The following is a 13,564-nucleotide window of genomic DNA, read 5'->3' as shown; positions in this document are numbered from 1 at the left end:
ATCAGCCCCCAGATCCTTTGGATATTGTATTTTGTTCCCTGGGGTGGGTTGGTGTCCCACCCAGAGTGCACCCAGCTTGTGCCCGTTGCTTGCCAGGGGCAGCCATAATTGCAAGAAATGGTAAGAAAATGAATGTTTGGATGGATATTGTATTTTTATATTACCTAGTGGAGACTGGGCAAATATAACTATTTAGCAGTTCTTTTAAACCATATATTTTTGCTTATGGGTGCAGCAGTGTGGAGTTTCTAGACTCATGCCTGGAAGGTTGTGGATTCAAATTCCAGGTGACACACAAATACAAAACTCCTCCCTTCAGGACAGGTTTTCCATGCTCATGGAATTTCGTTACAGATTTGGGTCTGTCTCTTGTGTTATTAACACCCATTTCAAAATACAAAGCCTGCCCTTACTTCTACTTTAATAACTTCTCTCTTCATTGTATCTGTAGAGTTGTGGTCATGCACAGTTTGGTAAGATAGGACATTGGAATAAAAACAAAACATCTCTGATATGATCTGTGCAACCTTGTATGAAAGTCTAGATTTTCAGTACTGGCTGTGCATGGACTGCTGCTGTGGAGGAAGGGAATAGTTATGTGATATAATTGTATTGTGACTTAACCTCTCCTGCTCAGTGGTGATGATGATGATTGTTTGTATTATCTCAGATACACTTTACTTCATTCTTCACTGATCGCATGTTATTGTAGTGTTAGGAATGGTCATGCAAAGTGGTAGAAAGACATTTCATTTTAGCTGGTCTCTTATTTCTGATAACGACACTCCACCAGCTTCCTTGCTCTTTGAAGGGAGTGCGTGTGTCTGTAAAATGGAGCTGAAATTGGTATTCAGTGACACACAGGTGCCCACAGCAAAGAAGACATCTAAGCAGATTTTTTCAAGCAGTGAAAAGGAGAGGGATCTCAAACAGCTTGTCGTTTTTAATTAACCCCCAGGTCACTGCCACTGTGGGCCTGCCCTTGACAATGTCTCAGCCCAGACACTTCAAACTAAATTAAGAGAAAAGAAACAAACAGCTCCCCAACACAGTGACAGCTGAAGTTCTCCGAGGACAGGGACTGTTCGTCCAGCCTAAGACATAGGAGGATTGTTCATCACACCACGAACAACTCTTCTGTTTTCATCAGTTGTTTCATTAATGCAATATGCTAATTGTTTCTCCTATGTACAGTAGTTCCTTATCTATGCAGACCAGATCTCCATCGCTGGGACTAGGAAATGAGACACACCAGGCACTCTGTCCGCTTGTGCAAAACACAGACATGTGCAAAGCATGAAGAGCAACAGCAGCAGCATGTCTTAGATTGATCCCCTGCCTCCTAGTCAGGCATTCGTCATACTACGGCAGCTGTGATGAGGACAGTTGTTGGAGCTGTTCTTGTTTCCTGCTGCTCTCTTCCTCTGTCCTCCAGCGTGCAGGAGCTCTCACTCCTGACCATGCCTCCCTGACTGAGGGAAGCCAGGGACGACCTGGGAAGGATCGATCTTTTGGCACTTGCACAGCTGACCTGGGATTTGGCAGAACAAGGGCTCAGAAAGAGAGAGGGTGAGCACCCATCAGAATGCCAGGCAGATCTTTGATTTATCTTCCAAAAACTCTTAACAGTATGTGCAATTCAACTAAGACCTGAGCAAAAGTACTGAGAAGTCATAAAAACAGAAAATCCAGCATAAGGGACATTTATTCTCTAAACGTGGCACATTCATTTCCTCAAGACACACCAAATGCTCAGCCTAATGACTCCTCATACAGCGCCCAGAGTCAATACATTACTCCACTCCATTTACCAGGGGCTCACAGCTTAGTCACAAGCCGCAGTAATTTCATTTTTTTTCTTCGTTGAATGCTTTTGCTTGGCTGAACCGTTTTGTCAAAGAAAGTCAACTCATCTGCAGAGCAGAAATGTTTGCAATGAAGTGAAGGGGCAGTGGAGCAGAAGGGTAATACTGTCAGCCAAACACATATCCAGAAGCTGCTGAAGTTGAGCATGTCAGTGGGTTTTTAAACATTTATGTTTGGTGCGCTGTTTCTTTTGCAGTCTCCCCCAGGCTACTGCGTGCAAATCATCATGAATAATGTGGGAGGCGTCTCAGCTCCCCCTGCACACGTTCCTCCTGGGTGTCCAGGATCCAGGATTGAAGAAGCCTTTAGTGTCCGTCATTTACTTTCCTGCCCTACTGGCTCTTGACCTCAGCATGAAGACCTGCCTGGCTCACTGTGTGAGGTCAAGATGACAAAGCCTGATTCCCCCTTCACACAAGCTAATGCGATCTTCATTGTTGAAAAAAAACATTCAAGCATTTCATTACCTGAAGTAACTGTTTTTCTCTGTCTACTGAATTCCTCCAAGCGTCTGAGAGAGATGTTGAGTTTTCATGTTTATAAAACAGATCTATCCCACATTTTCTGTAAAGCACAGGCCTGGAGAGAAGCTGCTGTAATGCAGGCTAGAGTTCCAGATCAGATGAGAACGGATAGCATTAAGGTGTTTCTTCCTGTGTCTCCACCATTACTGACACTTATATAGTACTTTTCTGGACACTCCAGGCATAGCTCTTTACAGGTAATGGAGACTCCCCTGTACCACCACCAATGTGCAACCCCAGGATGATGCAACAGCAGCCATAGTGCACTAGTACACTTCAGCTATGATAAGGAGAAGAACAGAGTGATGAAGTCGATTCATAGATGGGGAGGCCATGATTGGTAAGGGCCAATGGGAAATTTGGTCAGGACGCCGGGGTTACGCCCCTACTCTTTTCAAGAAACGCCCTGGGATTTTTAATGACCACAGAGACTCAGGACCTAGAGTATAGTGTCCCCCTCACTATACTGGGGCATTAGAACCCACACAGACTGCAAGGTGACTGCCCCATGCTGGCCCCACTAACACATCCTCCAGCAGCAACCTTAGTTTTTCCCAGGAGGTCTCCCATCCAGGTACTGACCAGGCTCACACCTGCTGAGCTTCAGTGGGTTGCCAGTTATAAGTTGCATGGTGATATGGCTGCTGGCTATGGGCAGCTCTCATTGTCGATTTATTACACAGTGACACACAGATTATGTATACTCAAGATATTAAAGAATAAACATTATAAATGTAAGGAGGCCATTTAGTCAATTCACCTGTTTGGTAGGTATTAGCTAATCAATCCATGAATCTCATCCAGCTTTTTCCTGAAATAATCCAGGGTATGTTGTTCAACAACATGTCTAGGTACTTGGCTCAGGACTGCTATAGCCCTGTATGTCAAACAAAGTTATTTCTGTTCTGAGGTTTTTGTGCATTTCCTCATAGGTTCTATTTGCCTCTCCTGGCTGGTTTTCACTGTTGATACTGTATATGTCTGAAGATTTCGAGTAATGCTACAAATGTCCCCCTTTTCACAGTCGGTATACAGAGGTGAAGATGAAGATCCAGTGAACACACGACCAAGGCACTGAAACCCTGCTTCACCAGCACAGGCGCGAGTAGTGTTTCAGTGGTCTCCACTACGAGGCTGACTGAGGGCGAGTGAGGTTGAGGGGGGATGGGGGGAGGTTCAAAGCTCATGATGACAATCACAGCAGAGAAGGCAAGGCTCATCTTACCCTTTGAGTAACCAGGACTTCCATTAGTAAGAAAATGCCCAGATAAGTTGATAGAGATAAATTTAAACTTGGCTATGAACAGCTTCAGAGAGCTTCTGTGTATACATTTTCTGCTTCATTAACAGAGCTTCAGAATCCACATGCATTGGAATAACTGAGGTACTATCAAATTCCTAACAGCCAAGGCAATCTGAGTATCTGGTCTGGAATGCATGAAAAAGGAAAGACCATAGAGATTGTGACTGCTTAATTCTGCATAGAGGCTAATCAATTAATATTAATTCACCAATGTTGAAACAGCATCCAAATTAAGAAATGTTAGCTTCTCTGAGAATAGATGTGATGATCGGGCACAGTTTAAGGGTGGGGTCTCTGGCTGTAGCTCAGAAACAGTCAGAGACAGCCTGCTGAGCCAAAGCAGAGAACGCTTTTGGCAGTAAAATCAGCCTGGGGTCATGGGAGGTAAGGATGGATTGATGCCTTGTCTTTAATCTCTGTCTTTGTCCTATCCTTCCCATGCACAAACGCTCTAACTTACATGTTTCTAATGACATGTACTTCTTGTCTTGAATTTCTTTCCTTTGCCCAGTTCAGAGTAATTTTCCTCTGGCTGGTATGATGTATATATTTTTGCTGTGAAATGCAGCAAGGATTAACTTCCCGCAGGCAGGCGGTTACAATAATTGATGAGCCTGTTAGCCTGCCCTGCCATTCCTTGGAGAAAAGGCGGTGATTTCACACAGCTTCGTCAGAACTGCGTCAGAAGCAGAGCAGCCGTGGGGAGCACAGAGCCGAGCCGACGCCTCAGAGGCGCTCAGAGCTCAACGAGTGACCGTGAAAGAAAGTACGACAGAAGTGCTTCGGGGAGAACACGGGGAAAAAAACCACCAAGTTTTTAATATTATTAAAAAAAGAATAATAACAAAACATTTCGGTACCTTTATATGTAGATTTTCACATTTCTTTTTGATCGACAAATTAAAATACGAATCAATTTTCAACTGAAAGGCAGGCATTCGAGGGCTGAGTCGCAGTGAAAGCCGGAGCTGTCGAGGGTACACTCAAGCGCTGGAACACAGGAGTGTGCTTTCAGCACCTCGGACAGAGCACCACGCGTCATGGCGCCAGTGATTGCAGAGGGAGCGCAGTTCGGTAAGACCTTTGATTTTCTTCACGCGTTATGCCCTCCGACGGAACGTAACAGGCTGTCTGGATAGAGATTGCAGTTTACAATAACAGTTTTCAGCGAAAGAAAAAGGATCGCTTCATTGTGTCTGTAGAGAGGCCACATTGAATGAAAAATAATACCATTGAATTTAGTTCTAATTGCAAATTCCAGCATTTTTATATTTATTTTTCACGGCGTAATAATCGTATCAGCTATTGCCTTTATTTTCTGTATTTGTCATTAAAAGAAATCCCCCGTAAGTAAATGAGACATATTCAGTTATTTCATGCTGAGGACAAAGATAGGCAGATGACATGTGTTTGGATGAAAACCAAGGTAATTGGTAGATTTGTTTTGCTGCGATTTTGGTTTGTAGAAACATTCGCCGCTTTTCTACTCTTGGAAAGCACGATTGGAATAAAAGAATGATGTTTTTTTGTCTGTTACGGAAAGACCTGCAGCAAGTAGGATGTGGATTCTGGTGTGGCTGCTGAATCCCCAGGATTGTGCAATTCTGAGTCACTGTAGATTCCTGCCCTACTGTGTTACTTAGACCAGTGGACACACTGTCTGCTTCTGCAGAGAATCTTCTGGGAGGGGGAGGTGTGTGAGGGGGGTGGAAAGACAGAGTAGCACATCACGATGTCTGACAATGCTGCTGCCCCAGCCTGGGTGGTGAGGGCTAGACACATAGAAGTTGATAGGGGAAAGCAGAAAAGATAGAATCAGTGAGGAAGAGTGTAAACAAGGGTTAAACACACACACACACACACACACACACACACACACACACAACACACAGAAGACTCGGGGGACCTGTTTCAGACCAGTTGTGTTCTACTGATGTGTTGATTTCTCAGCTGCATTAACACAAGCTGCAGGCAACATGAACCACGCACTGCGCTGACGAAAATGGTTAATATCTTCTGATACATATAGACAGACGGACACAATCAAATGATGAATCATTTTCACTTCAGAGTGCCATTTCATAGTATACTCCATCTCATACGGATTTTCAAATTCAGGGCGCAACAGGGAACGGCGCAGTTTCAGGTTACCTGACATGTATCATTCTGTACCTCAACAAACAAGAGGTACAGAACTCAAATCAATGTATTAATATTAATTTAAATCAATAAAATTTACAATAATATTCAAACATTTCTATGAACCTCTCTAAGAAAGGGCTTAATACTAGTTGAAGTCATGATAGGGGAAAACAAGACAGATTGTGCACACAGGAATACACACAGACACACACAGAAACTGATGCTTGCACATACAAACACGTACACAAACCAGCGCTTACACATGCACGAATGGATGCTTACGCACAGATACTTGCACACACACACACAAACCTATGCTTGCACACAGAAACTGTCACTTGCACGCACACATAACCCAGTGCTTCCACACACACAAACTGATGCTTACACACAAGCCGATTCTTACACACACAAACATACAAAATGACACTTAAACTCAGTTTCTTGAGCACTCGAACGCCACACTGGCTCTGTAGTCCCAGTTTGCAGCTGCAGCCGTGCAGATTTCTCATGTCTGTTCTCTCCTGTATTGTAGCCGAGGTCCCGGCCGCAGTGGGAATCATCAGTGCCTTTGGACTGGTCTTCACCGTCTCTCTGTTCGCATGGATATGCTGCCAGCGCAAGTCAGCTAAATCCAACAAAACTCCTCCCTACAAGTTTGTGCACATGCTGAAGGGGGTGGACATCTATCCTGAGAGCCTCACCAACAAGAAGAAGTTCGGGGCTGATGAGAAAACAGAGCTGGCCAAGTCCACGCCCAGCCCTGCCAGCGCCAAGACCGCCCTCCACCTGGACCTGGAGAAGCGAGACCTCAACGGCAACTTCGCCAAGCCGCACCCCCGTGTGCGGAGCTCGCCCGAGCTGGACATGCCCTCCCCGCATGGCTGCTTCCCAGAGGAAGGCAAGGAGCCAGCCTCCCCGGAGAGCGTGCCCTCCAGCAAGGCGCTAACGCCGGCGGACAAGCCCCCCGACCGAGAAGCGGGGCTGGGGACCCTTTTCTTCTCGCTCGAGTACAACTTCGACAAGAAGGCCTTCATCGTCAACATCAAGGAGGCGCACGGGCTGTCCGCCATGGACGAGCAGTCTCTGACCTCCGACCCCTACGTCAAGATGACCATCTTGCCTGACAAGAAGTACAAGGTGAAGACCCGCGTGCTGAGGAAGACCCTCGATCCCGCCTTCGATGAGACGTTCAGCTTCTACGGGATCCCCTACAGCCGGGTGCCCGAGCTGGCTCTGCACTTCATGGTGTTGAGCTTCGACCGCTTCTCGCGGGATGACGTCATCGGCGAGGCTCTGGTGCCCCTGGCGGGGGTTGACCTCTCGGAGGGGCGTGTCCTCATGACCCGCGAGATCATCAAACGCAACGTCAGGGTAAATAGCGATTCTCGGGAGGGAGGGGGAGTCCACACAACACTGTCACACAGGGACAGAAAACACGCAGCGATCAAACACATTTCAGAAACAGAGCTTGTGCGCTGTAATGAAACAGAGACAAGATAAGCAGAGGAGGTTTTGCAGTTTATTTAAGTCTCAGTATTCAGAAACCTTAGATGCAAAGAAAACATCATCCCAGTGCATGTATTTTAGCATAACAAATACCTGAGAATTCAGAGTATTAAATACTAAATGAATATTAAATGAGTAATAAATATTAAATATTAAAAGAGTATTAAATAGAACCTATGACATTAGAACACACCTTTTTACAGAATGAATCATGGGTGCCTGGAACCAATTACCAAATAATTTTAAAGCTATTTTCTGCTTGGAGACGTTTTTAATTGCAATTTCCTAAATAGAAAAGATCGACAGAATGGCCTACTCTCATACTGTATGTACCTTATTCGCTATTTCGCTATTCAAGATGCCATATATGTATACAGTTGTGCAAAAGCATTACACAACTAACAGAATTAAGTGATCTTCAATTCACATTGATCTGAACCTTTAAAAATCTGATATCCATAACACAAGGTCAGCTAAAGAAGAGCAGTCAATATGAAGGGCTGTGGTAGCTAATCCATCACATTTACCAATCAAATCTAATTGACTCATTGTCAGGTCTTCTTTTCAATATGTCCATACAGTTAAATGGCTATTTTGTATACTACAAAATACGTATCAAGATCAACTGTTGGATTAAAACAAAACAGATACTACAACAGTAAAGTATTATTACAGGAATGTTTTGGTTTCAAGAAGGACTAATACAGAAATCAAAAGAACAGTGTAAAGTGTTTGATTTTTTTTACAGCTGTGTGTATATTTTTTTCTAACCATTTCAGAACAGACAGCAATATGGAAATTATAAAATGAAATCAACCTTTTCCTCCTCTGTTTTCTTTTACGTTGGATCAAGGTAAAATATAAGCGAGGGTGAACACATGTTCGGAGACTCTCCGTGAAGTGATTGGTGAAGAAATGAAAAAGATAAATAGCTCTGGAGAAAGGCAGCAATATCACACTGCACATAGACATGAGCAATACTGGTATCGAAGGTGATGAGCTCTGGTTTTCATTCCCTCTCTCTGTGTCTCTGCAGAGGTGTGTGGGCAGAGGGGAGCTCCTGCTGTCTCTGTGCTACCAGTCGACCACCAGCACTCTGACCGTTGTGGTGCTGAAGGCACGCCACCTGCCCAAGACTGAAGCCTCCAGCCTTTCAGGTACAGCTCAGGATATGGGGTCCCTCGAGGCCTTCTGCCTTTTAAACCATCAACAGCTGGGAGGCAAGGAAAGGGGGAAATGACCACAGTTGAGACAGTAAATAAAACTAGGTGAAAGCACCCAGGTGGACTGAAGATCAGAAAACCCTACAGAACCAGACCTCAGAGACGTACTTTAACCATCTTTGTCAAACAATAGCAAAATTTCTGATTTATATGATATGTCTGTGGTAGGAAGAAGATTTATTGTTTCAGTGGTTCAGGCTGCTCATTTCTGCATTCATGGTTATCGAGACAAATGTCTGGCCTTCATGTGCCAGAGTGGCTGGTCCACCCTTCTTTTCAGTATTTTGACACAGTGCTCAGACTCAGCTGTTTTCTTGCGTAGATCTGGGTCAGGAGTGTGCATGTCGCTTTGCCAAGGTCAGGGTGTGCTGCAGTAAACCAGGAAGAGCAGCAGATTCTCTAGAGGAAATGCAGAATAAATGATATAGTTATATAGCAATTTCAAGAACCTGGAACCTTCCATTAGAAGATGTAGGAGCTATACAGCTGTTCCGCCTCACCTGTACAGACTGAGGCAAAAAATATCAGATAAATTCAGGCTACCAAAGAACTCCAGTAAATTAATTCCTCTCAAAGGCATCTTTTGTAGATTTGAATTTAAAAGAAGATACGGTTCCTTTCTTTAGTATTTAGAGTTAGTGTTCACCTTCACTCTGCAGGGTCTCAGGGCTCTGTGTTAATGATTTCCACCTCTCTTGCTCAGTTCCATCCTTGCCTGTAGATAAGACGGCCAGCTAGAAAGGCCTGTAGCAACACTATAACAAGCAGTGAGACTACTGTATGCTTTTTTCTTTGTTATTGAAGAACCATACAACAGATGATCAATTATTTAAGACAGTATTGGATGAATTTACTTTTTGTATAGATCATTTCAATAAAAAAAGAAAATCAGTGAGAGGCTAGAACAGTTATTCATAATTATTTTCATACCAGCTGTCAGGTGGCGTCACAGACTAGTGAATTTGGAATCTAAACACAGTATCTGTACTCTCCCCTCTTCTTGAAAGCAGAGACTAAGGGCAGAGAGCCCTGGCACTGACAATGGAAAACTGCACATAATTTCCTAGCACAGCAGGGCCCAGGAAGCAGTGCGATTCATAAAGAAAGAGCTGAGCCAGGGGCACAATCGGCAAGCTCTGCTGCCCCAGGGCACAGTCACTGCCTGACTGTATTCAAGACCATGGGGGAAGTGCAGGCCTGGAGTACAAAGATTGTCTCATTATTTATCATTCTCTCTCCTCCTGAGGGGGGGTTATTGAACATGTGATGCCCTGCCAATCAATCAGCAGGGAAACTGCTCAGACTGCATTGCACAGCGAGTGGAATCATTCCAAGCTTTACAAGCAGCAGAGCATTGAGTATCAGCCGGTATCAGGTGCTGCTGAGCTCAAGCACCCTGCCTTCATTTGAATACATTAGTATTGACAGGCATAGGAGGTTAAAATTCAATACAGTGCTTTCGCGATCCATCGGTATCAGTAGAACAAGCGCATGTGACTGGTAAAAGCGCATCTGGTGTGGTTTCTTCCTCTGATCCATGACTGACGCCCCCTCTGCCCTCCCCCACAGACCCGTACGTCAAGGTGAACCTCTACCAGGGCAGGAAGCGGGTGTGCAAGAAGAAGACCCACGTGAAGAAGAGCTCCCCCAACCCCGTCTTCAACGAGCTCTTCGTGTTCGACATCCCCCCGGAGACGGGGCTCGGCGACACCAGCGTGGAGCTCCTCCTGCTCGACTCCGACCGGCTGGCCCGCAACCAGGTGATCGGCCGGCTGCTGCTGGGCGCCAACGCCGAGGGGACAGTGGGCGAGCACTGGCGCGAGATCTGCGACCACCCTCGGAGACAGATCGCCAAGTGGCACACGCTCTCCGAAGGCTAGAGCCACCGACCACGCCCGCCCCCATTGCGACCGCTGCTGACCAGCCAGCCCAGGTCACTCACGTATGCCAGAGGGAGTTAATTAATAATCGGCTCATGAATTATCCACATTATTGGGTTCAGCTCCTCAAAGAAGTGTCAGCACACCTGGCCATCAACGATCCAAAGACAGTCACTGAATTCTCAATAATGCCGCTTCATCTTCACTCAATACATCCTGACCTTGTACAGCTGATTGTCTGATTATTATTGTGAACTGTTCTTAGCAGGAAACAACAAGCAAAAAGCATCTTCGACTATACCGTGTTTGTTATTTTTTTATCAAAGCAATCTTTCGTTTGTTAATTTATGTATTGATTTCTCGTTTTTTGTATTTTTATGATTGTTTTGTAAGTACAAGTGGTATTTCACATTTCATGCCAATTGGAAAGCAGCCTAAATTAGGCTGCCGTTGGTCCCTGAGATACCCGGAGTGAGAGAGAGAGAGAGAGAGAGAGAGAGAGAGAGAAACGGGATGAGCAGCAGCTGTGAAGGAGAGGCTGCGAAACTGAACTGTTCGGTCCTCTAAACTGTGAGCACAGAGGCAGGTTGAGAATGTACATGTACCTGAATATAAACCATGTCCAATTCTGAGAACACAGCTGTCGCAAGTCGTGTGAATTACTAGTGCTGTCGTTTCACTTGTCTGAGTGGTGTGGGGTCAGTACAAACTGATTCCCCGGTGTGTTTCTCACACATCACGTACAGGACGTACATTCTTGCACAGGTATTCTTGCACAACCAGGTTTCATTTACAGTTCCCCTCACTAACAGTTAATTCTGCCCTGAGAATAACCTGCATTTATTCTCCACAAAAAAAGCCCTTTTGGCTGTAATATCACTCACCTTTGCTGTTCTCGCACCTGGGCCTCAGTTTTCTGGGGAGGCATGTGGTTCTGGAAATATATTGCCACAGGGTCCTGTACAGAAGCATTTAGAAATGATTCTCTCTACAGCACAATGACTTGAGAGTAATCGTGACTGACATGGCACAGACCTATTTCCTGCCTACATACTGCTGCTCTCATGCAGTAAGTGGTAGTGAAAGGAAAAACTTATTGTACAGGGTAGAATAGGGCCTGTAGCACAATGCAGCTGTAAGGAGAGTGGGAGATTCAAGCAGGGTCTCTCACAGCTGCTTGTGAACTTTGTTTACTTCCTTACAGCCTTTTTTGGAAACTCAAATGAAGAAAGTTAACTATGGTAAATTTGAATGGAAAACTGTTTTTTTCCAGTACAGTATTCAATTTGGTAAACTCACATAATGTGCTTTCAGTATTTTTTCTTCTGATTAAACCATGTTTCATTTAGGGTAATTGCACAAGACAGTGAGCATAACGCAGTTTCTCATAGCCTCTTTCCATTAGGACAATTGGAAATTCTTTTTGTTGTAAAATCCAGTATCTCCCCATAGTCTAGTGATTGTATGCACGGTGAATGATAAAAAAAACAGGCAAGCACAGGAAAAGGACAGGATTTCCCACATATATATATATAGGATTCAGTCATTATTTCTGTTAACTCAATACTTTCCTGCTGCTTTAAAACATGTAAATACATACCCAATAAACTGCACCAATAAATGGATTATTTTCTCTCATGCCAATTTTATCAAGATTATGGTGCCTAGAGGGTTTAGATTATGGCCTGGTGACGCAGGGGTTAGCAGGGCTTAGTTTTCTTACAGAATCCAGGAACATTCTGGTAGGTTAATTGTCCTGGTGGATGTGTGTGTCTGTTTGTGTCTGTGTGCCCTGTGGTGGACGGACATCCTGTCCAGGGTATATCCTGCCTTGCTCCTGTTGCTTGCCAGGATAGGATCCGGCTGCCCCTTCAGCTGGCTGAGGTCCATACAGCCTGAGTTGAGGCTTATGAATTAGAAGGTGCACAGAGTGTTATCCACCCTAAAATTTAAGGATATAAAAAGAGTTACAGATGAGGAAAACAATTTTCATCCTGCCTTGCTCATTTAGTTACTCAGTGACTAATTAATCCCTCAGGACTGAATTAAATTCTCAGTTGAAGTCCATTTGAGCTACACGGCTGTGTATTTTTGTTCCAGACACATTCACATCTTTGTGTTTGTGCTCACCATGACAATAGCACAGAAAAGGCATAGTCAGAGGAGTAGATAATTAGAAGAATAATGGTACATCCTACATTACCTACATTAACGACAGCCAAAATGCCACTCAGAATTACAATGCTGCTTTAATGTACAGTTCTCCACCCCCATCAACCCCATCCTCCTCCGTCAGCTTTCTGAATAAGTGCAGACAGAGTGAGTGTTTGCTTGCAGAACCAGCACATCACCCCTCCTCCCTCCAGGGGCTCCGGAGCCCTGTCATTCCAATTCTGACATCATTTTCTATTCTTAATGTGGCTCAAGAGCAATGACATGACATTCTGTTCCTGCGGTCTTAATGTAATCAGCAGGTTACTCTGCAAAGCTTCTCCCTGTAGTAAACTGACATCTTCTATCATCTCTAGTTCTGTGGACAACTTTCTTCCCTGAAACAGGGCTCACAGAGAAAGAGAGAGGGAGAAAGTATAGTTGAAAAAGATAGAGGAAATGCTCTCTGAAGACACCATAATCCCAACAGAAAAAAAGGGCCACTGTGAAGTACAACACAACTGATGGTTTGTATCAGAAGAGCAATATTTTTCAATCACAGAATCGCAGATCTCTAGTTGTAAAAAAGGAGTCTTTAAGAATCCTCCTCTTTGCAGGCAGTGCTGTTCAAGCCCTCTTTGATGCCCACACAGGGAAACCTAAAGGCTTAGCTGGCACCCTGGCTGCAGCGTGCTTTTTCTATTAGGTACGCATGCCCTTTCAATAAGAACAGGAGGAGTGTGCGCAAGCTGCCCAGAATAACAACTGCTGCACTAGTGCAGGGCAGCATGTGGTCTCTCTGTGAATGATGCACTGAGTGAAGAGCTACATTAGCAATGCGCTGCACCTGTTGTGAGATCACTGCTATCACAGCAGGCTCACTGCACTCTACACACAGTAAAAACACAGAGCCACTGACAGCAAATGGTCATTAAGAAACAACAGCTCAAGTGTCTGACTTCACGT

At 44.7% G+C, this 13,564-nt stretch overlaps 1 protein-coding gene across 1 annotated transcript; it reads left to right on the top strand.

The window, feature by feature from the left end:
- The first annotated feature begins 4,377 nt into the window (after positions 1-4,377).
- On the top strand, positions 4,378-11,086 carry syt4 (synaptotagmin IV). Its single transcript, XM_006629516.3, has 4 exons — positions 4,378-4,767; positions 6,371-7,209; positions 8,381-8,501; positions 10,137-11,086. The coding sequence occupies exons 1-4, from the start codon at positions 4,734-4,736 to the stop codon at positions 10,445-10,447; spliced, it is 1,305 nt and encodes a 434-aa protein (XP_006629579.1). The 5' UTR covers positions 4,378-4,733; the 3' UTR covers positions 10,448-11,086.
- The last annotated feature ends 2,478 nt before the right edge of the window (positions 11,087-13,564 follow it).

The sequence above is a fragment of the Lepisosteus oculatus genome, chromosome 1 (assembly GCF_040954835.1).
Source record: "Lepisosteus oculatus isolate fLepOcu1 chromosome 1, fLepOcu1.hap2, whole genome shotgun sequence".
Lineage (NCBI taxonomy): Eukaryota > Metazoa > Chordata > Actinopteri > Semionotiformes > Lepisosteidae > Lepisosteus > Lepisosteus oculatus.
This window is presented reverse-complemented; position numbering and strand designations above follow the sequence as displayed.

Coding starts and splice junctions, on each gene's coding strand:
- syt4 (XM_006629516.3), top strand. CDS start 4,734: ATGGCGCCAGTGATTGCAGAGGGAGCGCAGTTCG. Junction 4,768..6,370: donor TGCAGAGGGAGCGCAGTTCG/GTAAGACCTTTG, acceptor CCTGTATTGTAG/CCGAGGTCCCGGCCGCAGTG. Junction 7,210..8,380: donor TCATCAAACGCAACGTCAGG/GTAAATAGCGAT, acceptor GTGTCTCTGCAG/AGGTGTGTGGGCAGAGGGGA.